This window comes from Lates calcarifer, unplaced genomic scaffold (genome assembly GCF_001640805.2).
Source record: "Lates calcarifer isolate ASB-BC8 unplaced genomic scaffold, TLL_Latcal_v3 _unitig_5006_quiver_581, whole genome shotgun sequence".
Taxonomy (NCBI): domain Eukaryota; kingdom Metazoa; phylum Chordata; class Actinopteri; family Centropomidae; genus Lates; species Lates calcarifer.
Window position 1 is genome coordinate 179967 of NW_026117230.1, and position 24485 is coordinate 204451.

At 42.7% G+C, this 24485-nt stretch overlaps 3 protein-coding genes across 8 annotated transcripts; 1 reads left to right on the forward strand and 2 right to left on the reverse strand.

Annotated features, from left to right (window-relative positions):
- The first annotated feature begins 6212 nt into the window (after positions 1–6212).
- On the forward strand, positions 6213–9672 carry LOC127140816 (interferon a3-like). The gene is made up of 5 exons (XM_051068588.1): positions 6213–6490; positions 6630–6704; positions 7036–7188; positions 8615–8692; positions 9206–9672. The coding sequence occupies exons 1-5, from the start codon at positions 6314–6316 to the stop codon at positions 9338–9340; spliced, it is 618 nt and encodes a 205-aa protein (XP_050924545.1). The 5' UTR covers positions 6213–6313; the 3' UTR covers positions 9341–9672.
- A 737-nt stretch (positions 9673–10409) lies between these two features.
- abi3a (ABI family, member 3a) lies at positions 10410–19500 on the reverse strand. 6 transcript variants are annotated; one of them, XM_051068597.1, is made up of 10 exons: positions 19342–19500; positions 18569–18705; positions 17884–18054; positions 16393–16581; positions 15332–15390; positions 15152–15205; positions 14068–14375; positions 13777–13920; positions 11527–11655; positions 10410–11304 (listed from the first exon to the last, which is right to left on the reverse strand). In XM_051068597.1, exons 2-10 carry the CDS (start codon positions 18698–18700, stop codon positions 11141–11143), a joined length of 1350 nt encoding a protein of 449 aa, XP_050924554.1. In that variant the 5' UTR covers positions 18701–18705; positions 19342–19500; the 3' UTR covers positions 10410–11140. The 6 variants fall into 6 exon arrangements, with proteins under 6 accessions (XP_050924554.1, XP_050924558.1, XP_050924556.1 ...); XM_051068601.1 differs by lacking the exons at positions 18569–18705; positions 19342–19500 and adding an exon at positions 18528–18546; XM_051068599.1 differs by lacking the exons at positions 18569–18705; positions 19342–19500 and adding an exon at positions 18399–18441.
- A 640-nt stretch (positions 19501–20140) lies between these two features.
- Positions 20141–21889, reverse strand: ccdc103 (coiled-coil domain containing 103). Its single transcript, XM_018661399.2, has 3 exons — positions 21410–21889; positions 20679–20830; positions 20141–20339 (listed from the first exon to the last, which is right to left on the reverse strand). The coding sequence occupies exons 2-3, from the start codon at positions 20825–20827 to the stop codon at positions 20237–20239; spliced, it is 252 nt and encodes an 83-aa protein (XP_018516915.1). The 5' UTR covers positions 20828–20830; positions 21410–21889; the 3' UTR covers positions 20141–20236.
- Between the last annotated feature and the right edge of the window lie 2596 nt (positions 21890–24485).

The following is a 24485-nucleotide window of genomic DNA, read 5'->3' on the forward strand; positions in this document are numbered from 1 at the left end:
ACATGAGAGGAAAATACAAATAAAAATAACAACATTAAAATAATCATGTGATAAAAAGAGAGAGTTCAGGGGGTGGGATGACAGTCACTCAGGTGAGTCACACAGGTGAGTTCCTGTAAATCACCTGAGCAGGTGAGTCACAGCTTTGTTTAACAAACATGATCAGATGTATTGTTAGACGACAGAGTGTTTCTGATCACACCTGTCAGCAGGTGAGTGTCTGACGTTAGTGGTGTGTTTTGACAAACTCATACCACACCTGTACAGGTATCAGACAGGTGGCTTTAATGTAGAGGCTGTTTTCTAAACAGAAGTCTGATGGAACGCTGAGTTTTCTTCAAGTTTTCATGTTGTTTGATTTAATATGTGGATTGATTGTTTAATCAGATAGCGACTAACGTCAGCACAGGTGTGCTCTCTGACACATGGCACTGAATTAAAGTGCCAGGATCTCCAAAGAGACTGACATCAACATGATCGTTACTGAAGGTGAAACATCAGCTGCCCTAACCCAGGAAGTCAAACAGTGATCCAACACAGATCCTGGATCATAAAACCAGATCAGTAAAACCTGGTTTACAGAGGCCACGGTTTAAAAGGTCTGTGGGGATTTTCATCCTGAGACAAACAACAAAGAGTTTGTTCTGTTTCTGTTTCAGTTCAGCTGAAGTTTGGATATTTACTATCAGCAGCCTGTAGCTGAGGAGGTTTATTTAAACTTCAGTGGACTGAGCCTCCACACGGTGATGTGGATCTGGACTCATGAATGTATGAGTTATAGTTATTGAATATAACGGCTGCAGGCAGCACGGATCAGGCCCTCACACCAACATGTATGTCTGTGGTACTGTTCAGGGATGTTACATGTTCCATTTTATACGTCCAGGTGACGTGAGACCAGGCCGGCAGCAGCTGGGGGCAGGGTGGGCTCGGTTCACCTACACATACATCTTCCCCAGTTCAAATCTTTATTCAAATTTATACAATTATTATCATTTTGTTCAGTTAGTGTAAAAATAGCAGTGAAAATACAAAGAGTGTTTCTACCCTGTGACCAGGTGAGCAGCCTACAGCTCAACATACCAGCAGTTTCTGATCCGATCTAATCTGTTTGATCAGTGTTGACACTGACTTCGTTGAAGACTTTCGCAGTCAAACATTAAGTGGACCACAGTAGTTTCTCTTTCACTTGCAGGAGCCTCAGAAAACACCTGACTGAAACAACAAAGAACCAACAGCAGATGAACCTGAACATTCTGTGTCAGACTTTTAGATTTTCTCATCGACAGTCCAAAGCAGGTAAGATGACTAAACGTTAATTTATCATCTTGTTACCTGTGAATATGATGTCTTTCTTTTGTTTTTGCTTATTCCAGTTTTGTTCAGTGTTTTCACGTCAAATTCAGGCCACAGTTCATTGTACTGCATCAAACAAGCTGCGGTCTAAAGTATCCGTGGAGCTTTTATGGTGTCTGGAGATGTGGATCCACACCTGTTTTTATTAAAGTGTTCAGATCAGATCAGACAGAATCCAGGACGGCTGTTCCAGCTCGGACTGAGGTTTATCTATGGAGGGAAGATGAAGGACTCTGGCTCCCTACCTCAGTGCTAGAGACATCACACACATTCATAACAGATTGTATCTGAAGACGAATCATTTGGCTGCAATAACAAGTTTCTAATACCTTCAGTATCAGTCTTTTCCAAATCTGGAACCTTGTAGAAAATAACCAGGCTGCAGGACAAACAGAGAACATGTTTTAAACATGAAAACACTGGAATCAAACAGAAATTATTTACAGACAAAGTCTGAACAGAATCTGAGCTGCAACAACCTGATGTGATTCAACACTCCCTGTGTTAGAAACAGTGACATCTAAGACTACTGCTGTAATTCAACCACAAACACACTGTCACTGAACATCTGCTGCTCGACTTCAGCACCGATATGAAATTAACGAGTCACAGACGAGATGTGAAGTAAGACAACTACATAATTCTGTATTTCAAGTGAACTATTCCTTTTTACTTTGTCCGTCCACAAATGAAAAACGGACAAATATTCTCTGACCCTGAGGAGCTCTGTGGTCAGTAGCTTCTGTTGTAACAGCTGATAAGCAACAGGCAGGAGTGCACCTCCATTACTAAACTAACATTATGAATAGAAGATAAATTCAACATGAGGTATGTTCAGAGAATTTGATATTTTTTTAACAAACATTCAGAATGACACAGCTTTTTGATTTGATTTTCAAAATCAACAAAACTTTTGAGCCAAAAGAATTTCAGCCAATGTTCCTCCCCAGAATGAAAATTCAATAACAATAATAAAATTCAATAAAATTATTTGTCACTTTAACCTCATAGGATCAGTGGTGAGTTATATTCTCAGGGTGGATCCTGCCCTTCAATCTCTCTGATTGGCTTACCCTTACCAATCATCACTTTTCATGCCTAAACATACACACGATGAAGCCAATGAGAATTAGCCAATCAGGGTCATGCTTTCTCTATCAGTAGAAAAAATATTTGTCTTACAGCCAGAAGAATACTGAATGATACGTATCAGAGAGAACCTAGAGGCTACACCACTCTCTGTCAGTCATTCCTCTCATAGAAAAGATACTAGTTTTAACAGTGTCACTTAAACATGAAATGTATGTGTACTGTGGTAAATTAATCTCACCATAGATGTCGATAAAGATAAAATCTTTTCCTGTGAAACTACAGAGGGAATGTGCAGACGAGTTGGACAGAAACAGAAAGAATGTTAATGTCTCTAAGGTTGTCTCGGTGTCTGTAGGTGGAGCAGCTGCAGCAGCAGCAGGTGCTTTAGCCTTCTTTACAGAAGGGTTAGCGATACCAGTTCTAGCTGTAACAGGAGCAGTAGCATCAGGGGTTGGTTTGGTTACCAGGATCTGATATTGTGGATGTTGTCATATCAAATAGTGCCATAAATGAGGCAAAGCAGATTTTAAAGCAGAGCAAGACTCATGAAAAGGAAATCCAGAAACTCATTACTGGCGAAGGAAGAGAAGAAGAGACAACACAGGCTCGTGCTTGCCATGATATTGTTACAGAAAATTATGTTGTGGAGCTAAAATCAGTCTGTGCACCATGGTATCTGATTAGACCAAAGATCTCTGGGAAGGAAGGAACCTTAAATCTTCTCAGCATGTCAGTTCCAGGCCTTGCATTGCCTGCAGATTTTCCTGGAGAAAACTTCACAAAAGACAAAAGAAAAAAATCAGGAAAAAAATGGTTTCAAAAAGACTCTAAAGCAGGTACTTCTGTAGGTCAGTTAAGAAACTTGGACATATTACGTATCAGACATGAGAGTTCATTTGATGTATTTAATGACCTCACAGACCTCCACTGTTTACAATGTCACTTAAAAACCACATTATTTAGACCTCCTCCTCCACAGTCACCATGTTTGTTGTTTTGACTCAGTGCTGCCCTCTAGTGGACGTATTGTTTAACATCATTTGATGGTAAAAACAGGACTGGATGAATTTGACTTTTTTTAAAGATTAGTTTTTGGGCACTTCATGTGTGTATTTGATTGTGCAGAGACAGAAAATGTGCCGGCTGGGAATCAAACCCAGAACTCACCACTCAGCTGTTGGGTCGCCCCGAGGTCCAAAACTGAGGCTGAACTGTTTGGTTCTATTTCATTGACTGGATGTTCACTTCATTCAGTCCTGTACATCTACACTTTCTTAGTCTAGTCATTAACATCAAAGTGTTTCGTTGTTTCCCTCTCAGGTTGGAGCAGCAGCTGGACTTTAGTCACTGAGCCGAGCTGATGGGGAATCAGAACACATGTAAACCAGAAACCAGTCAGACTGGAGACAAGAAGACTGATGCAGAAGAGATGGAGAAAGAACTGGATGAATTTCTGTGAGTCTTTGAAAATGAACAGGTTCATAATGAAAGATAATATATCGTCAAAGATCCTGAAACAGGAGGAGCTGTAGTAGAAAGTAACATCTGAACACATAATTTTAAGATGGACTACTGAAAATGACTTTGGTTTAAATGACAAGTTTAAGATGCTTCTGTCTTTAATTTCTTCTTACAGAAGGTCCTGTCTAAGATTCTCACACATTATGATGTTGGAACACATTATGATGTTGGAATACATTATAATGATGGAACACGTAAGGACGACATTAATGAAGACATTAAGTCAACCACTGATAAATCGTGCAACAGAAAACTGTCAGAATGAAACTGTTTGTCAGTGGCTGAGACAGAACTCAGATACTTTCGTCAAACTCGTGGACATGTTTCATTTCTGAAAAAATACATTGATGAAGAAGAGAAGAAGAACCACAGTGACGGTGTGGACATCACCTTTTTGGCTCATGGATCGATCAGAGGCTCCATGATCCCAGCCAGCTGTCTACTGCCTCTGTCCACCATCACAGACGTGCTCCTCTATTCTCCCTGGAACTGCGCCATTTATGCTGGTGCAGCATACGGCATTGCTACAGGACTCATGAAACCTCAGCACAGAGTTTTTCTTTGTGGGAAAAAAGACCACTGTCAAATTCCCAATGAAAAACATTGTCCCATCAAACTGCCCGACCACTGGAACTCAATGAGAAGAGCTGGAGATCAGATGATTCCCAACATCATGCTTAGTCATTTTAAACCACCAAAGGACAGCTGCTGGAGAAGCTTTGAGTCTCTCACAAAGACACATGGTCCACCAGGAATAAACCAAATCATCATCCCATTCATCGTCCCAGGAGAGACAAGTGTCCTGTTCTCTGTGGTCACCTTGACTCTGTCTCTGGTCCTCCTCTCCTCCAGGTTTAAAGCAACCGTCCACCTCGCTGCCTGTCTGAGTGATGGATCTGTTGGACAGAAGCTTGACAGGAAGTATCTGGAGGAGCAGTACGTCTGCACCATCGACAACACTGTGATGAAAGTTTCACCAGACATGTTCAGACGCTCACAGCAGACATCCTGAGAATCTGAGCTGAAGCAGCTCTGTAGGAACAAAGGTCCAAACCTCCTCCTGATCCGATCCAAAGACTGGACTGAGGTTTAACCAGTTATTAAATCCAGGGGGTCTCTGAGTGTCTCCAACAGGACTGTGAATGTTAAATGGGTGTGACTGCACATGAATGAAGTCTTAAAGTCTAAAGATAATTTCATAGAACATGTCAAATAAAAAATTAAATTAAAATGTTGATATGTTGGACGTGATGAATAAATAAAGTTCAAGTGTAACTTGATGCTCATTTTTATTAAATCACATATTTTATATCAGTGTCATTTGTTTTATTTTGTTTAAAATTAATTTTAATAAATTCTTAGAACACACATGTCGGGTCCAGGTTCTGTATTCATGAACTCTGATTTTTGCTTTTTAAGAAGAACCGGTGGTTCAACATGGGACCTGCCAGGTATTTAAAGTAACCACTGGCACCACAGTGACCTCTGACCTCTGAAGATTATCAGTCAATAGTTATAATTCTAGATTATTAAATATAAAGTTAATGTATATTATTATATTCAGAAGCACTGAACATCAAACAGCAGTTCAATAATGTAATTAACAGAGAAAATATAATATAATGTATATATTAATTATTATTAATTATAAAATTATTTATTTATTTAATTATAGTTTGTTTTTCTCCATGACCTCTGACCTGTTGTGAGGTGGATCAGATCCAAACAGGTCCAGGGGTTCTGATCTGACCTGGACTCTCAGACTGAACCTCCTCCATGTTTTTATTTTCAGACTCTGACTGTGTTGATGACATCTGCAGTTATGATGTCACAGCGTTGCATCATCAGTGACATCGACCAGAAAGTGAAAACGAGGCTGACGTCAGCCGTCAGTCAAACTAGAGAAAAAGGAGGAAACAGATGAGACATGACTTTTAAAATAAAAGCCTAAGACTGGATGTTTTTTTAGCTTAATGTGGCGTCTGTTCTGTTGGTGAAGACAGGAAGTCCCAGCTTTTATTTTGTAGAGCAGGAGAGTGTGTGACTTCCTGTGGTGTGTGTTAGGTTTGGAAAATGAAAATGAAGGGACTTCACTGAGCGGGAAACGACCGAATATTCCACTGACTATACTATACAGTGTCGTACTGGTACTTTTACTGCAGTACAGTCTCAGATCTTTCACAATTTAAATAAAAAGAAAAAAGAAATAAACTGTGTGTGTGTGTGTGTGTGTGTGTGTGTGTGTGTGGAAAGTGAGAGTAGAAACTGGGACTTTTCTTCTTTCATGCTCTGTTTTCTCTTTCCTGTCCTTCCAGAATAAAAGTCCTGTCCTCAGATCAGCAGCATGTTGGAGACACTGATCCTCAGCTCAGCTCACATCTTCATCTTCATCACCTTCATCATGATTGGCTTGACCGCCCTCTTCCTCCTCTGTGCCGCCCTCACTCCCGCTCTCTGCTGTGATTGGCTCACACACTACAGTCGCCATAGCAACATCTCTCGGACTCTCATCCTCCACATGGTGAGTACGGCATGGACTCAAGGACCTGGAGGAGCTTTCAAGGTCCTGGAGGAGTTTCCAATGTCCTGGAGGAGTTTCCAAGGTCCTGGAGGAGCATATATATTAAAATTTAGTGTGATGTTGTCTCTTCATGTTTCAGGGTGATCCGCTGACGACAGAGGAGAGTAAAGTTTCCTTTCCATACAGACTCTATAAAGACATCCGCAACACTGAGGTAATCAATCAATCAATCAATCAATCAATGTCAATGTCAAACATGTCAGCTGCTTCCTCTTCAGTGTTTCAGTGACTTTGAATTTTTTTCACGTCTCCTGATTCTTCACTCAGCCTCAAATTTACTGTTTCCATTTTTACCATCACTTCTTTCAGTGTTTGTGTTTTTATCGTCGCTTTAACTTCTTTCAGTGTTTGTTTACATACAAACATGTAAACAACCTGCAGCTGTTGTGTTAATGACTTCAGCTCTGTCAGCCAATCAGAAAGCTTCACACCTCTCTCACTCTCTCTCTCTCTCTCTCTCTCTCTCTCTCTCTCTCTCTCTCCAGGTGGAGTCCCAGCTGGTTTTCATCAGAGACAGTCTGGAGCTGATCCTTAACCTCTATCACCACGACAACCGCTCCTCCGTCGCCTGGGATACGGACAAGATGGATCGCTTCCTGATGAGCATGGACAGACAGATAGACGGACTCAACACCTGTGTGAGTAAACAGACGAAGCTTCAGCTGCTTTCAGTGTTTCCTCTTCAGCTGCTCAGCTTCTCTGAGACTCATCAGCCCAAACACTGAAACTGAACAACACTTCAGACTGAACTTCACTTCATTGACCCACGCTTCAGCTGCTTTAACTTCATCGACCCACGCTTCAGCTGCTTTCACTTCATTGACCCACGTTTCAGCTGTTTTCACTTCATCGACCCATGCTTCAACTGCTTTAACTTCATCCACCCACGCTTCAGCTGCTTTAACTTCATCGACCCACGCTTCAACTGCTTTAACTTCACTGACCCACACTTCAGCTGCTTTCACGTCATCGACCCATGCTTCAACTGCTTTCACTTCATTGACCCACGCTTCAGCTGCTTTAACTTCATCGACCCACGCTTCAACTGCTTTAACTTCACTGACCCACGCTTCAGCTGCTTTCACTTCATCGACCCATGCTTCAACTGCTTTCACTTCATTGACCCACTCTTCAGCTGCTTTCACTTCATCGACCCACGCTTCAACTGCTTTAACTTCATCCACCCACGCTTCAACTGCTTTCACTTCATCGACCCACACTTCAGCTGCTTTCACTTCATTGACCCACGCTTCAGCTGCTTTCTCTTCATTAACCCATGCTTCAACTGCTTTCACTTCATTGACCCACGCTTCAGCTGCTTTCACTTCATTGACCGACACTTCAGTTGTTTTAACTTCATCGACCCACGCTTCAACTGCTTTCACTTCATTGACCCACGCTTCAGCTGCTTTCTCTTCATCCACCCACGCTTCAACTGCTTTAACTTCATTGACCCACGCTTTAACTGCTTTAACTTCATTGACCCACGCTTCAGCTGCTTTCACTTCATCGACCCACGCTTCAACTGCTTTAACTTCATTGACCCACGCTTCAGCTGCTTTCTTTTCATCAACCGACACTTCAGTTGTTTTAACTTCATTGACCAACGCTTCAGCTGCTTTAACTTCCTCTCAGACTTTAACTGAGCTCAGCTCTCACTCTTCACCTGAAACCTCATTGTCCATCGACTGAACCGCTTCAGCTGCTTTCAGTGTTTCCTCTTCAGCTGTTCAGTTTCTCTGACACTCATCAGCCCAAACACTGAAACTGAACAACACTTCAGACCAAACTTCACTGAGACACCGACCCACGCTTCAGCTGCTTTCACTTCATTGACCCACGCTTCAGCTGCTTTCACTTCATTGACCCACACTTCAGCTGCTTTAATTTCCTCTCACTCTTCACCTGAAACCTCAGGTTCAGCCAGTGTTTCTGTTTCAACTGAATCAGTTCAACGTCTTTCAGTGTATTCTCTTCACAAACCACTTCATTTCCTTTCACGCCTTCAGCTACAGCTTTTTCTGTCAGACACCAAAAATTAACCTCAAGACTTTTTGTGTTCAGGTTTCAACGAACAAACGAGCAGACGGCCAACTGAGGAAATACTACAGGAGACTGGAGAAGAGAACTCTGTACCTCACTGTGAGTACTACTACTGTCAACTCTACTACTGACTGTACTGACTGTAGTACTGTGTGTACAGGGCGTATATAGACTGTAGTACTGACTGTAGTACTGACTGTAGTAGTGTGCGTACAGGGCGTATACAGACTGTAGTACCGACTGTAGTACTGTGTGTACAGGGTGTATACAGACTGTAGTACCGACTGTAGTACTGAGTGTAGTAGTGTGCGTACAGGGCATATACAGACTGTAGTACTGTGTGTACAGGGCGTATATAGACTGTAGTACTGACTGTAGTAGTGTGCGTACAGGGCATATACAGACTGTCGTATTGACTGTAGTACTGTGTGTACAGGGTGTATATAGACTATAGTACTGACTGTAGTAGTGTGCGTACAGGGCATATACAGACTGTCGTATTGACTGTAGTACTGTGTGTACAGGGTGTATATAGACTATAGTACTGACTGTAGTACTGTGTGTACAGGGCGTATACAGACTGTAGTACTGACTGTAGTACTGTGTGTACAGGGCGGGGCCCCGGCGTCCTGGGAGCTGATCAGGAAGGAAACTAAACTGCACCTGGATCAGTTGGAGCTGCTGGTGGCCTCCATCAGAGCTGCTACCCGCAGGAGGCGCTCTACACCAACTCACCACCAACACTGACACCACGTCTGACGTCTGCTTCACTGCCTCCACCTCCTCTGTCACACACACACACACTCAGCGTCTCTACTCTCACTGTTTATTTATTCATTAACTGATCCACTGATTATTATTTATTGATTATTTATTGTTATTTATTTGTTCAGATGTGACAGTTTTTACTCTGTTATAAAGAGTTAAAATTAAACCTACTCTGATTTGACTTGAAAACATGAAACTGGAAATCAGTGGTGGAAAGTAACTGAGTACATTTACTCAAGTCTTAGATTCTATTATTGATCGTGTATTGATGATTTCTTCAGAAACCTGAAGTTTTGTTTTTCTATGAATGAACAAAGTGATGATTTAATATTAGAAACATGTTTTTTATATGTCATTATTTATTCTGTTTTTATTTCATATGCTGATGTTAACTGATCTGATTATTTCAGATTATTTTTTACTTGTTTTTATAACTGATGACATTAAAGATTCTGATGCAGCTCTGACTCTATCCTACATCATCTACTTTATTCCTGTCGTAATAACTACGGCCACTAGATGGGACTGCACAACAATACGAAGCAGTTTCACGGCTTCAACAGAACTAAAATCTAAAATAAAATCTAAAGTGTTTGACGGCGTTTACATCGTGTTAACATCGTGTTTACGTGTTGTATCTGCAACATGTCGGACATGTTCCGATCAAACCTTCAGGAGACAAAAGTTTGGGACTCACAGCAGAGATGATGAAGAGGTGGAGTCATATGACAGGAAGTGACATCGGCACATCTGCAGGAGATCACTGCACCTGTAAACAGACTGTAGTACATAGTAATACTGTGTAAAAGTACTGCACTTTAAATTCTAATTAAGTAAAAGTACTGAAATATTTTCAGGAAAATATAAAAATAACATTAAAAGTTATAAAATATAAACATACTCACTGTGACTCCTCATCCTGTCTGCACTATAAAACTGATTGATCGATTATCAATAGTATTTATTGGAGTATTGTGGGGATGTTTAACCTGAAAACAGCTGTTTTTCAGCTTCATCAGAAAAACATGAAAACAACAAACAATGAAAATAGTAAAACATTAAGAAATATTTTATTCAGAGATGGATGAATTTATTGATCATCTGATTGTTACACTGACAGAAACATGACTACAGTAAACATTTACATTAAATCTGTTTAAACTGTGAATGAATGAATGATGTCCATCAATGTTTTAGTTTGAAATGTGTAGTTTGTGTCAGTGACCTGCAGGGGGCAGCACAGATCCACCACTCTGTTAAAATACTTCATTAACAGTAAAAAAAATACTCAGTCAGGAGGTTACCAAAGTAAAAGTACACAGGCATCAGCTGATCAATAAAAAGTTATTTACAGCAGAAAATCAGTTTGTTACGGAGAGAATTTATTTTAGAAATAAACTGACGGATAAAATTATTTTATACTTTTAAATAGAATTGTTATATTTTGATCATTTTACTGAATCATTGTTTTATTTGAACACTGAACATGTTTCTCAGCTTCTAAAACAAACTTGAAGCTGACAGCAGGGAGGCTTGAAAACTGATCGAAACAATTGATGACTGATCAGGTTTGTTTTGACTAATTGATCAATTGAGTGATGAAGTGTTTCAGCTCTTGGGATTTAGACCTGGAATTTACTTTTATTGTTTTTTCTCTAAATGAATTTATTTTTACATTAACATGTTTTTTTCGGTAAAATCATTTTAAACAGTAAAACAGACGTGACTCAGTCTGACTCTAGTCTCCATGGCAACATAGGAAGGGGGCGGGGCTTCTGTCTAGTCACACGACTGGACGTAGTTTGCTGGGAAGAAACCCTCGTTTCCATTCAAGGAACCCTCGCACCAGCCGTCGTCGTGGCGACGTGTCAGGTAGATGACGTCACCCTCGGCAAGGGACAGGTCGTCGGGTTTTGTGGCCTCGTAGCTGTACAGCGCCACCACTGGACACACAGAGAACTGCAGTTAGACAAAGACAGACAGCCGCAGTACTGACGACAGCCACAGGGGGAGCTCTGCACCCAGACTGTCGTCGTCATGGTGATGATGTCATCACACAGAGAACGTCAAACTCCGAACTCTGTTTACGTCTAAATTTGTTACTACAATAGTAACAGTAGTAACTTTAATAGTAGTAGTGGTAGTAGTGTTAGAAGTATTTGTACCTTTCTCCAGGTAATGTGGGGGGGCACTGGTGTCATAGTCCACTGGTGGAGGGAGGGGCGGCATGATGTCATCAAAGCCTCCTTCGTCATCCAATAGGAGAGGAGGGGGCGGGGCCGGGATCTCTAGATCTAAGAGAACAGGCCACAGGTTGTGTGAGTGACAGCTGGGACCGACCAATCAGGTGTGAGGAGGCGGGGTTTTGACAGAAGCAGCAGAGCAGGTAGTGTGTGTACTCCAATATCTCTAATAACTCTAAATATGATATAGTCATGCAGTACGGCAAGTACTACTGCTCAGTAAATATGTACTAGTACTACTGATCATAAAGTACTAACCACAGTATTTGTTTTCTTACCCAGGTGTTCGAGGCGAGCAGGTAAGCAGAGCCGAGGTGAAGAGGAGGAGCGGGGGAGCAGGGTGAAGGAGGAGGGGTGAGGAGGGGCGTGGGGGGGGGGTAGGGGGGAGGAGGGGGGATCATGACTGACAGAGAGAGAGAGAGAATTCAGGAGTGATCATCTGTCTGCAGAGACAATCTCTGTTCCTCACACCGTCAACACCATCTCACTGTCAATAAAGTTTGTATTTAAATAACTCAAACAAAGGCCTGGAGCTCCTGGAATCTTCTCAAGGACTTCTTCAATAACTCCACAAGGACTTTATCAAGGTCCTTATCAAGGACCCTATGGCTTTCTCAAGAACTCTTAAGACCCCGTCAGCTTCCATAACCCACACAGGAAGTCCTCAAGGATCTCCCCAAACCCCTTGAACTTCTTTTAATCCTTGAACCGCCCTCCTTAATGGACTCTCAGATCCTCCTCAGGGACCCAATGACCTCTTTAAGGCCTGGAACCTACTCACAGCCCTTGAACTTTCAGGAATCACACTTAAATCTCCCTCAATGACTACTGGAACAGCTTCAGGAACTTTCTTCAAGCACTGTAACCTCTTCAAGGATCTCTGATACTAACCTGGGATTACTGCGACCTCTTCAAAGACCCACAGAACTTTCCCAAGGACTCCTGGAACCTTTCCAAGGACCCCAAAACTTACTTCCTGACTCCTTGAACTCCTTACACTGTCCTCAAGCACTCCTACTACCCCTGACATCCTCAAGGTTGATATTTTTCTGTCTCTACCTGCTCTTTCACGACACAGGAACAAATAAATTGATCGGTATCTGATTGATTATCTGAAGACAGCGATGTCCTCCGTCGGCTTACGTGATTGGACGGCAGGCAGGAAGAGAGAGCGTGTGTAACGGCAGCGGGAGGCGGGGCCTGAGCGGACCCTCAGAGAGAGAGAGCGAGTGGTGGGGGGCGAGCGACGGCGGCGACTCCTCCGAGTGGGGAGGGTCACTGAAGAAAAACACCACAGAAGAAGAAACTGAGAGAAACCACCAGAGAAGAAAAAGCACAAACTTAAATGTAAACATTTCTCAGCTGAGTTTGGTGTGAAACCGTAAACTGTGTCATACAGTCTCATGTTGTTGTGTAGTTACGTGAATGAGCAGAGCAGCTTTGAAATGCATGTTTTTTAATGGAGTTTTGAATGTTGTGGTTTATTATTCGCTGTCTGGTTGTTACATGAAATTAACTTTAACCCCTAGAATTTCCTTACATTGAGTCCTGGAATCTTTTCAAGGACTTATTCGATGTTTGGTGGCGAGAGTCTAATATTAAACTTTCTTTTGTGTATTTCTGTTACCAGGCGAGTCAAACTTAAACTGGAAGATTTTTGAGTTGAGTTCTGAATGTCCTATTCAGAACTATTCCTCTCAAGGAATTTATTCAATCACTCCTGAAACCTTTTCAAGGACTCCTTGAACTTAACCAATGACTCCTGGAAGTCTGATTTAAGACTTTAACTGTTTATCTGATTACAAACTGTCAAGACATGACAGTAGCATGTATTTCTTTTCTTTGATGTAGTTCTAGTTAAAAGCCTTAAATTGTAATATTTTTAAATGGAGTTTGGTGCAGCTTTGCTGACAGACTTCTGTGTTTGAGGGAAACTCAGCTTTTAATCTGTTTCAGCGTGAACCATAAATCACATTTGGGAACGTAACTGATCAAAAACGAAAAAATCTTGTAATCTTGTTATTTATCAGCTGATTTCACATCAACATCAAACAGTGCCATAAAATATCTTTTGTTCTGGTTTACCTCTGTATATAAACAGTACAGATGTAAAAGCATGATTTTTTATATTGAGTTTGGTGTGGCAGTGATCTGAGACAGACAGACAGGTACCGTCTACTTCCTGGCCAGGTGGAGGTGGAGGGGGCGGGGCTGGCAGTTCTGGGCCGTCATTGGGCAGAGGAGGGAAGCTGTCATCATCAGAGGGAGGAGGGGGAGGGGGAGGGGAGGGAGAGGAGAAGCTGTTCTCCTCCACCACTGAGGAGACAGAGGACAGGTGATGTCATCATGATGTCACTCAGCTTGACCAATGATAGGTTTACACTGAGCCTTGGTTGGTTTATCTAATCCAGGTTTAATTGATCCAGGTTTAGTTACTCAGAAACAGACGACCAGTTTTCTCACCTGTCTCGAGGCTGAGAGGCGGGGCTGGTGGCAGAGCACTGGGATTGGTCAGAGCCCCTGGAGGGGGAGGAGGAGGAGGAGGGGGTGGGGGAGGAGCCACCACCTCCCCTGACAAATCAGGGGGAGGAGGTGGAGGGGGCGGGACAGAGGAGCTCATGACCTCATCATCCTGAGCCAACATGTCATTCATCTCAGGAGGAGGGGGCGGGGCGTCGTCCAGCAGCGTGGTGATGATGTCACACTCAGGTGGAGCCTGCTGCCAGGTGGTGGGGATGGTGGGCGGAGCCACAGGTTTCCCAAAACTGGAGCTGAGAGACGACACAAAAATAAAGTTGTTGACTGTGTCAAAAGTAACACAACAATATAAACTGTTTATGTTCTACTTAATTAAAAGTGTCTGACAGTCGTTAATATGGAATTACAAATCATTTCATTTTAAAACACAGCGTACGATCAGTGCACTTGGTTTCATCCCTCAGTTGATCAGCTCATTCCTGAAATTATATTTTTAATAAACTGTGAGACACAGTGACTGTGTCAGAGTTAAACCTGAACAAGTATCATGACTAATAATCACAACCTGTCATTAAAAAAAATTCCACTTCAGTGAAATTACTTTTTTACTTTTAACATGTATCATTGTAATATTTTGTGTTGCGTTCACTGCCTGCTGACACCGTCAGTCATATCATGTTTTTACTAAAATCTAAAGATTTTAATCAGTGACTTCTTGACAGCGATCAACTACAGATGTGATGTGAAGGATTTAAAACAGCTCCTGTTCTCTGGTGCAGTTTTTCTTCAATGAGCAGACGTAGAATCCCTGAGTTTTATAATGAGGTTTGGTGCAGAAACAGAATTCTCTGTCTCTCTACATTTTCTGAAGATGACCATGGAGTGCATCTGAAAGCTCTGGAGGACGGCAGGAAATAAATACAATAAACAGTAGAGTGTGTGTCTGTCTGTGTGTGTGTGTGTGTGTGTGTGTGTGTGTATGGGTGTGTGTGTGTGTGTGGGTGTGTGTGTGTCTCATTATTTCACAGAAGATGAAAACAGAAGAAGTGAACCAGACTGAAACAGTTACCCGCCAACAGGGGGCACCACCGGGCACTGCACCGGCTCCAGAGGTTTGTTGGACCTGAAACATGCACGCGCACACACACACACACACACGCACATTAAACCACAGTCAGACTTCCTGTCAGTTCTGTGATGTGAAAGAAGAAGTGGTCATTAATAGAAACACAGTAGAATCAGACTGAACCTGACAGAGGCTCCATGTTTACGGATCGTTCCTGTTCTGTCCGACTGTTTCCCAGAGACCTGGGAGGGGGGGCAGAGTGAGCATCAATAGAGTCTCTGAGGCCTCAGCAGCTCTAATTAGTCTCTTTACACAGTTTCCCACGCTCAACAAAGACTGAGTGTGTGTGTGTGTGTGTGTGTGTGTGTGTGTGTGTGTGTGTGTGTGTGTTGTGTGGACTGCAGCCAGGGTTATTGATCTGCTGGAATGTGATCGACACAATCTCACTCTGAGCACAACAAGTACTTTTACTTTCATACTTGAAGTACATTTTGTGTCACTTTATACTTTTAACTACAGTAAGACTTTGATTTGAGCATTTTTACATTGTAGTGTTGGTACTTTTACTTAAAGGGTCTGAGTACTTCCTCCAACACTGAACGGTTACAGAATAAGTAGAGTAAACTCTACTATCTCTACTCTGCAGCCAACACATGAGAAACAGCAGAAGTTACAGTTACAGTTATAGTTACAGAAACTAACAGACTGACAGAGAGCAGAGGAAACTCTGATGCACAACCAGTCAACACAACAGCCTGCAACAACCGGCAACAGTCTGCAACAACCTGCAAGAGTCTGCAACAGCCTGCAACAACTGGCAGCAGTCTGCAATAACCGGCAACAACCAGCAACAGTCTGCGTCTCTCAGTGTTGTCTTCAGTGTCGGGGTTAGGACTCTGAATGAGGAAGTCTTCCTGCTTTGTCACGTCTGTTTCTGTGGTTCTCTGCAGCCGCCGACACTTCCTGTCAGCATCACCTCCTCACACTCAGAACAAAACCTCACTTCTGTTTTCTGCTGATCTACATGCTCCTGCGTCTCTGCTGAACAACATGGCTGACAGCAGCAGATTATCAGGTCAACACTCTGAGGTAACTCTGCTGAGGATTCACCCTCAGAGTCTCAGACTGTGACCAGAAGGTTTATATGTTAAATCGTCAGTTTTCCAATGGAGGTTCTGTATTAGTGGGTAAAGTGGATAAACACTAAACAAACACACCAGTGAGACAACATGTGGTTGTGTTACCTTCATGCCGTGGCCCAGGCCGTCCAGCTGCTGGTAGTTGATTGGTCGGCGGCTGTAAGGTGCGATGGGCTGCGTACCTGCAGGAGGCTGAGCAGGTGGGAGGATCTTCTGGCTGCGTGGGACTCGTCTGACCGCCGTGAAGACGCCGATCTCCCTCCGAGAAACTTTCTCTTTGTGCATCTCCACGGTCTGAGGACGACGAGGGTCAGAGAGTTAACCAGGACCAGGACCAGGACCAGGTCTCAGGTTTAGCTGATCAGATAATCTTCACAGATGAACACCACTGTTCTGATGTTTGAAGCCTAAATCCAACCTCCAGAAGTAAGAAGCTAATGTTAGGCTATAAACCAACTACACCACGGTCACATGACAGGAAGTGCTAACATGCTAATATGCTAACTGACTTCCTGGTTTTAGGATCAGTCTTGCAGAGCTCTGAACTCAGCTGCTGTAAAGTTCAAATTAGTTTTCTGACATGTTATTGATTAAAATATGAGTCGATCGATAGAAATAATGATCAGCAGGTGAAGTGATGATGAAAAGTTCAGAGTCACTGAAACATTCAGTGTGTTAAAGAGTAAACACATTAGTTTGTACAGCACTGAGTGAAACTGATGGATGAATGAATGAATGAATAAATGACAGCAGGTTAAATCACAGCAGTGGTCGTAGTAGTTCAGTTAATGACAGTGAGAGAACACAAAGAGACAGAAAACAGAGGCTCCATTCATTCATTCACCCATTCACTCATTCAGTCAGTCCAACCCTCCCTGATGGAGAGGAGGCTATTATCACACACACACACACACAGTGATGACCTGGATCTGTATTCGCAGCACAAACTGAGCAGAAACAGAAAAACAAACTAAAAGAAAAAAAGCTGAAACATTGAAACACACAGATATTTACTTCTTCTTCTCACTTCCTCCTTCACTGCTGCTTTTATATAATTAGTTCTATTTTATTTTCCTGTTGTATTCTGTTCTGCACTCAGTGCTCAGTTTATTAGGAACGTCTCTCACTGTGGAGGATGTGTGTGCTGCTGTTAAACAGTAAATCTAAGGTTCATTTCCAGAAACTTTCGACAGGAAGTTAAACTGAGGAATTTTGGAAATATTCAAAGTGTGAAACAAACTGAATCATATGCAAACAAACACATTTTAAAATGACATCTTAGACTTTAATTTGAGATAAACTTTAATAAGTTCTTTTACTGAACAACAAAAAGCATGAATGTTGAATAAACTAAACAGAAAAAAAAGTTTTCTCTTGAGCTTCTGGTTTCTGTATTTTTCTGGAAATGATCTGTGCAGTGACGGAGGAATGCTCGGAGCAGGAGAGAAATTCAACTGAATTTACATCAAATCTGGTTGTTTTAATAACATTACACTGCGACAAGTTTTTATTTAATTACATATATTAAAATAAAGATCAGAGTAATGTAACAAATGAGTTTTATAGTTTATCGTGTTTGAATATAGCATCTCTCACCTGACCAATGAGGTTGATGGAAGACTCCATGTGACGCAGCTGATTGGTCTGAGCGTCGAACAGACTCAGCACGCTGTTGGCCAGAGTGCTGATCTGGTAGGCGATGCTGGCCAGTGATTGGGTGGTGAAGTTTTTTGTTTCCTCCAACGCCTTCATACTGCTGTCACCTGACTAAACACAGGGAGATAGGAGGGGTTAGCCTAGCTTAGCACTAAGACTGGAAACACAGGGAAACTGCTACCTAGTTTCACCAGTTAAAGCTAAATATAAATATCAATAAGAATGATGTAGTTGTTGTAGCAGCAGCAGTAGTAGTACCTTTATGTAGTTGTGGCAGTAGTAGCAGCAGTAGTAGTAGTACCTTTATGTAGTTGTTTTGGCAGTAGTAGCAGCACTAGTAGTACTTTTATGTAGTTGTTGTGGCAGTAGCAGCAGTAGTAGTACCTTTATGTAGTTGTGGCAGTAGCAGCAGTACTTTTATGTAGTTGTTGTGGCAGTAGCAGCAGTAGTAGTACCTTTATGTAGTTGTTGTGGCAGTAGCAGCAGTAGTAGTACTTTTATGTAGTTGTTGTGGCAGTAACAGTAGTAGTAGTAGTAGTAGTACTTTTATGTAGTTGTTGTGGCAGTAGTAGTAGTAGTAGTACCTTTATGTAGTTGTTGTGGCAGTAGTCAGTAGTAGTAGTACCTTTATGTAGTTGTTTTGGCAGTAGTCGGCCAACTTCAGCAGGTTGTCGTAGTTTTCCAGCAGAGCTTTCCTGGCGTTCGGAGCTTCCTCCAGAATCTTCATCACCTCGTCTTTTAAGTTCTGATCCTTCATGGTCACTGAAACAGGGTTATTGATCAGCTGACTGATCAGAACATGATCGATTCTGTGCTAAATCATTGTTCGTGTAAAATGATTTCCTGGTTTCAGTTTCTCACACCAGTCGATCTGTTGTTTTTCTCTGAATCATTTTAATTAATTATTGATAATAAACAAACACTGTGGAGGTTTCAGTGTTTCCAATCAATCTATAATCAGCAGATCGATCCATCATCACATTAATAATTAGTTGCAGTTCTGAACAGTTTAAATCAGCTCCACCTCAGCTACCTGCAGTTATAGTTATTGCACTGAGTACTTTAAATACTGTAACTACATCACTCTGACTGTACTTATACCCAAATATTGCAGAAGTAATGTTCCCAGGCAGTACTTTAACTTTTACGTGTAACGGAGTAGAGTGGTATTAGTACCGTTACTTCTTCCTTCCGCGATGAGTTTCAGACGGACTGAAAACCTGAACTCTGTTTATAAACCTGGTTTAAACGCGAAGCTCTGATATTTACGATCACTGATTACTGATTATTGTTTTTTGATTATTCGTTTTTAATTCCGCGCGTGAAGCCGCGACGCTTTTATCAGTTAAAGTCAAATAAAGAAGCGGGAAAAGAATCTGAACCAGAGGCAGAACTCACCCGAGGAAGAACCGGTGAGTTCGCAGTCCGGGTCTGATGGGGTCTGCTCCGATCTGAGGCTCCGGTCTCTGTCAGAGATGCGGGTTCGAGTCCGCTCACACCAACCTGCAGCCGAAGATCCTCTCTGCTCTGACAGATGACTCACTCCTCGCTGTTACTGAAGCTTTTTTTTTACCGAACAAAAAAAAAAAAAACAGATCTCACGAGCATCCTGGAAACTTTTTGGAGCTCCTTAAAAACCCATTCAAACCACTGAACGCTAACCCTCGCTAACCATCCTGGAAACGTCTTCAAGGACTCCTGGAATGTCCTGATGGACCCAGAAACCTTGTAAACATCCAGTACAAACACACAAAAAGCATGAAAGGATGCTGAGACCCTTTTCAAGGACTCCTGGAAGTCTTTCAAGGACCTTGAAATCTACTGAAGGACCATTTAAGGACCGTTGAAAACCCTAGAAGGATGTCAGAGGTCATTTCAAGGACTCCTGGTACCTTGTAACCTATAGTTTCCTTGTACAGGAAACTCCAGGGTCTTTGAAAGGACTCAAAGACTAGGACTAAAGGACCCCAGGACACCTTTCAAGCACCCATCTCCTATGCTTCTGGAGTCCTCTGAAGGGCCTGGAGGTCCTTGAAGGAGTTTTGGTCTGGGAATAACTTCAGAGTGAGACCTCCTGCCTGTGTCTCCTCCTCTGTGCGTGAACCTGTTCGACATAAACCACTTCCTGTTTCACACGAGAGGAAAACAGTTTGTGAACTGACTCGGAGTCAGTTTGAGGCGAACAAACCAGACTCAGTTTAAAGACACGGAAACTAAAAACATGTTTAATTAACGTCACAGTGAAAACACTCAGTGGGTTCATCTGGCCCGTTGTTGCTATGGCGACCAGGCATCACTTGTTGCTCGGGGCGACGGGGTTCCAGGGCTGTTTCCGTGGAGCTCCGTCTTTATCTTTCTTGTCCAGAGGCTTCAGGCGACAGGCCAGGACCAGGTCTCTGACAGGGACAGGAACACAGGTGAGACACGGCCTGGAAACACTGCAAGGACCCCTGGAATAGTCTGAGACATCATGGAACTACACCAAGGAACCCAGAATTTCTTTAATGACCCAAGGAGCTTTCCAAAACATCACTGAACTACTTCCAGCCCCCTGGAATACCCTGGAGAACTCCTTCAAGGACTTTTGGAATGACTTCAAGGGTTGTTTCAAGGGAATTTCAAGGATGATTTTGAAATCTCCTGGGTTTTTTAAGACATTCCAGGATTCACAATTCCAAGATGCATGAAAGGACTCCTGGAATCTCCTGGAGGTATTTCCAGGCCCCTGCAGTTACCTGAACTCCCTGTAGGTGGCGACTTTCTGATCGACCGCCCTCAGCTTGGCGTCGTTCTCTCGCCGGTGCCTCCGCTCCGACTCCACCGCCGCCTGCAGCTCGCACTCCAACGCAGAGAAATCGATGACATCACGCTCTGACGTCGCCATCACCTGAGGATGTCACACATGTACACAGCCACGGGTCACATCACCTCATCAGTGATCACAGGGTCTAGAGTCCAGACTCCATTGACAAAAACAGGGATTTAACCAGGAGCTGCTGGAATACCACTGCCTCCATCTGTTAGTGTGTCTGTGTTACTGTGAGACTTTCAGTGGTGGAAGAAGTAATCAGATACTTTACTGCAGTAAAAGTAGTGATGTTCGTGATTTAACTAAAAGGATCTTGATAGAAAGAATGAAAATAAAAATCAATAGAAATAAATGAAGAAGTAGAGGCAGAAGACAGAACTTTACTGAGAGCTGGTCTGAGGTTTCAGACCATTATAAACGTTACTGAACGTATTGTTTTTGAACGCAGCTCAGCCGCCGTTCTCACACACACACGCACACACACACACACACACACACAGGTGAATCAACAGGTGAACCGTCTGTGTCACAGTTTAACGATCTTTGAAGCTAAAACTGAACCGTGTTGTTATTGAACGCAGCTAACGCTAGCTGCAGTTAGCTCCTGTTAGCTGCCGCGTTGACAGGTAAAGGTGAGTTTTACTTGCATCATCTTACCGGAGCTGGTTTTACCGCCTCCCTGTGTGTGTTCACGTGCTTTCAGGAGTTTTCAGTGTCTTCTTGAGTCAGGAATAACAAACCGTCTCCATGACGACGGGCTGCCGGAGCGCGCCTGCGCAGTGCCGCGCGGGAACGGCGGGAACTGAGAGAGTGGAAAGTGTGATTCTAACATCGATCTGAACCTGGTTTAACGTTTTAACTTTAAATAAAGTCACTGAAATCAGCCTGAGGTCAGAGGCAGGTCTGAGTGTGAGTCCAGAAGGCTCACCTCTTGACACCGCTCGTGACACCGCTCAGGTGTTTAAACCTGCCCCTCCTCGTCTCTTCCTGTCTGTGACCGGAAATTAGCTCGGTGCTGCCGCCGGCGGACGGAGGATGAACTGCACCAAGTAAAAATCAGCTCGGTGCTGCCACCTGCTGCGACAACCACAGAGCTCACCCTCCCGCCACCTACTAATTAATACATATTAATATTGATTGATATTAGAATATAATTATTAATATTTTTATAGTGTTAAATATGACTTACATAACAACAACAACACTAATAAATAGATAAATAAATTCACTTCACTTCCCACCTGATAAGAAATCAAATGCCGTTGTCATGGTAACACCTGGCAGAACAGGTAAAATAAAGGTGAGGTGTGGTCATGTGACTTCAGGTGAAAGAGGCAGGTACTGCCAGGAACCAGAGAGAGGGGACAGAGCCTGGAGCTGATCCAGGTCCACAAAGACTGAATCAAACTGAGTCCAGGTCTGAGTCAGAGACGACGGAGACAACGTGAGTGAAAAAACTTTCACATTTATTTTGATCTGTGAGCAGGGAATAGAAATAACTGAGAGAGAGGAGACTGAGTTTACTGTCTGATCCCAGGTCTGATCCTGGATCTGATCCCAGGTCTGATCCTGGGTCTGATCCCGGGTCTGATCCTGGATCTGATCCCAGGTCTGATCCTGGGTCTGATCACACAGAACAAATCATCTGAATTTTGTTTGTTGCTGTGAATGTGTGTTATTGATCTATCCTCTGTTGTTTTAACTGATTATTGAGAACCTGCAGAGCTTTGATTTGAAGGAGCAGAGATTTGAATGTTTCTACATCTTGAAGGAAACTGACCCATTAAACCAAAGTTTGTTCTTCAGTAAAATCAGAGCTGATTTTATTTCCTCTCCTGGAGACATGACATCAGTATTAGTATATGTGATTAGAATTATATCAAACGACATGTAGAGCAAAGGTGAATCACAGGTGATAAAACCTGAGTGGAGTTCTGTGGAAAAATATTTCCTGTTGTCAAACTGAACCAACCTGTTTTTCATGAATCTTTTCTCCTCGAACGAAACAAGAAAATCTTAACGTCTGATCAGAGACAACGCACAGTAAAGTTAGAATAATATTCGACCCCAGCAGAATGAACAGTGATTGTGTGTTTCCACAGACAGACTGTAGGTGCAGGTTTCCTTTCACTATGACTTGCAGATAAACAGCACATACACCGCCCTGCCAAAAACAGTCACACTAATATTTACTTTGACCTCCTTTAACTTTGATTACAGCACACATTCACCGAGGTATCTTCTCAACAAGATTTCTGTCCAGAGTTGCAGTAATTTTCTTGCATTGATGATGGAGAGACTGCTACATTAAGTCCTCTCCAGCACTGAGGTTCTTAGTGGAGTTCAGGTCTGGACTCTGTGGACTCATCCTCCCTAAACCGGTCTGTAACAGTCTGAGGGGTCCTGAGAGGCACTGACCCACGGTGTCATCATGTGACTCGATCACATGGGCGGAGGTGTGGATGGAGGTTAAAGAATCTCAGGACTGTGTTGTAGGTGACTGATGGTTGGTGTAGTAGCCTCCACCTCTCTTTAAAGATGGCTGTTCCTGATGAACATAGATATCCTCCTTCATTCCTCTCTGTCCAGGATGTGGACATTATTGTCCTCAGAGAGTCTGAATGTCCCTTCTCCTTTAGATGAACAGCTGAATCTGGTCCTCCTAATCCAGGTGGTGACTTTTTTTTGTCCGGCAGTATATATGTTATATTACATATGTGGATATTACAAACACTGAATATTAAAACACCAGTTTGTATAAAACTGTTACTTCTGCCAAATATCAAAACATATAGTTTCAAACTAAAAAAACCTGAAGTAAAAGTCCTGCATCCAGAATCTGACTGTTTAATGGTCAACGAGAAATTACAGAGTGAAACCTAAAGAGGACACAACACCTCCCTGTGTGAAGAGGTGGAGTAGACGTACTGAGTCATACAGATGTTGTCGTGTCTTTAACAGGAAGCAGTGATGGACGACACCGTCAAAGAGGTTCTGCTGAAGCAGCTAAAGAAGCTGAGAGCTGAAGAGTTTCAGGAATTTAAGTTTTACCTGGAGGAGTATGGATCCAAAGCTCAGGCTGCTCTCTCTAAAGATACAAGTGTCGTGGCCATTTCACCGTGTGACCTAGAGAACGCCGACAGACGGAGGACGGTGGATCTGATTGTCCAGACGTACCCCAGCCAGTCGGTGGAGGTGACCCACCAGGTGTTATACAAGGTTGGCAGGAATGACCTGGTGGAAAGCTTCAATGAGAACACGAGGAGAGGTAAAGACCTACACACTGAGTTTGCAGAGAAGCACAGGTAGATGTTGCTGTCATCAGTCCTGGATGCTCACCTGGTCTGAAGGTTGACGTGTTTTTATTTTTCCTTCCTCAGGTCCGCTGCAGTTAAATGCCGGTGGGTTCTCAGTCAATCATGTGACACTGAAACAACTCAGAATATTTGACAAACACAGAGTGACCTCTGACCTTGTCCTGTCTCTTTTCCAGAGCATTTGCAGTAACCTGGTTGCCTTGGTAACCGCATCACAATGCCACACTCACAACTGTACGTCCTGGACAAACACCTGCAGACGTCACCTTCACTGTTTCTGTTGGTTTTTCTCTCCTAAGAAAATATATGTTAAATAAAATAAATAGATAAATGACTTCAAAGAACAAATATATAAAGTGGTCTGCAGTTTGCAGAACATTAAACTTTAGTTATCAAATGTTGGTGTAATTCCTCTC

Bases quoted from the DNA above. Each gene is read 5' to 3' on its own strand.
- LOC127140816 (XM_051068588.1), top strand. From the start codon at position 6,314: ATGTTGGAGACACTGATCCTCAGCTCAGCTCACATCTTCATCTTCATC. The intron at 6,705-7,035 runs GTAATCAATCAA...CTCTCTCTCCAG, and splicing joins AAGACATCCGCAACACTGAG to GTGGAGTCCCAGCTGGTTTT. The intron at 8,693-9,205 runs GTGAGTACTACT...CTGTGTGTACAG, and splicing joins AGAGAACTCTGTACCTCACT to GGCGGGGCCCCGGCGTCCTG.
- abi3a (XM_051068597.1), bottom strand. From the start codon at position 18,700: ATGAAGGATCAGAACTTAAAAGACGAGGTGATGAAGATTCTGGAGGAA. The intron at 16,582-17,883 runs GTGAGAGATGCT...CGTCGTCCTCAG, and splicing joins CCATCAACCTCATTGGTCAG to ACCGTGGAGATGCACAAAGA. The intron at 15,391-16,392 runs GTAACACAACCA...CCCCCCTCCCAG, and splicing joins GCCTGGGCCACGGCATGAAG to GTCTCTGGGAAACAGTCGGA.
- ccdc103 (XM_018661399.2), bottom strand. From the start codon at position 20,827: ATGGCGACGTCAGAGCGTGATGTCATCGATTTCTCTGCGTTGGAGTGC. The intron at 20,340-20,678 runs GTAACTGCAGGG...TGTCCCTGTCAG, and splicing joins GCCACCTACAGGGAGTTCAG to AGACCTGGTCCTGGCCTGTC.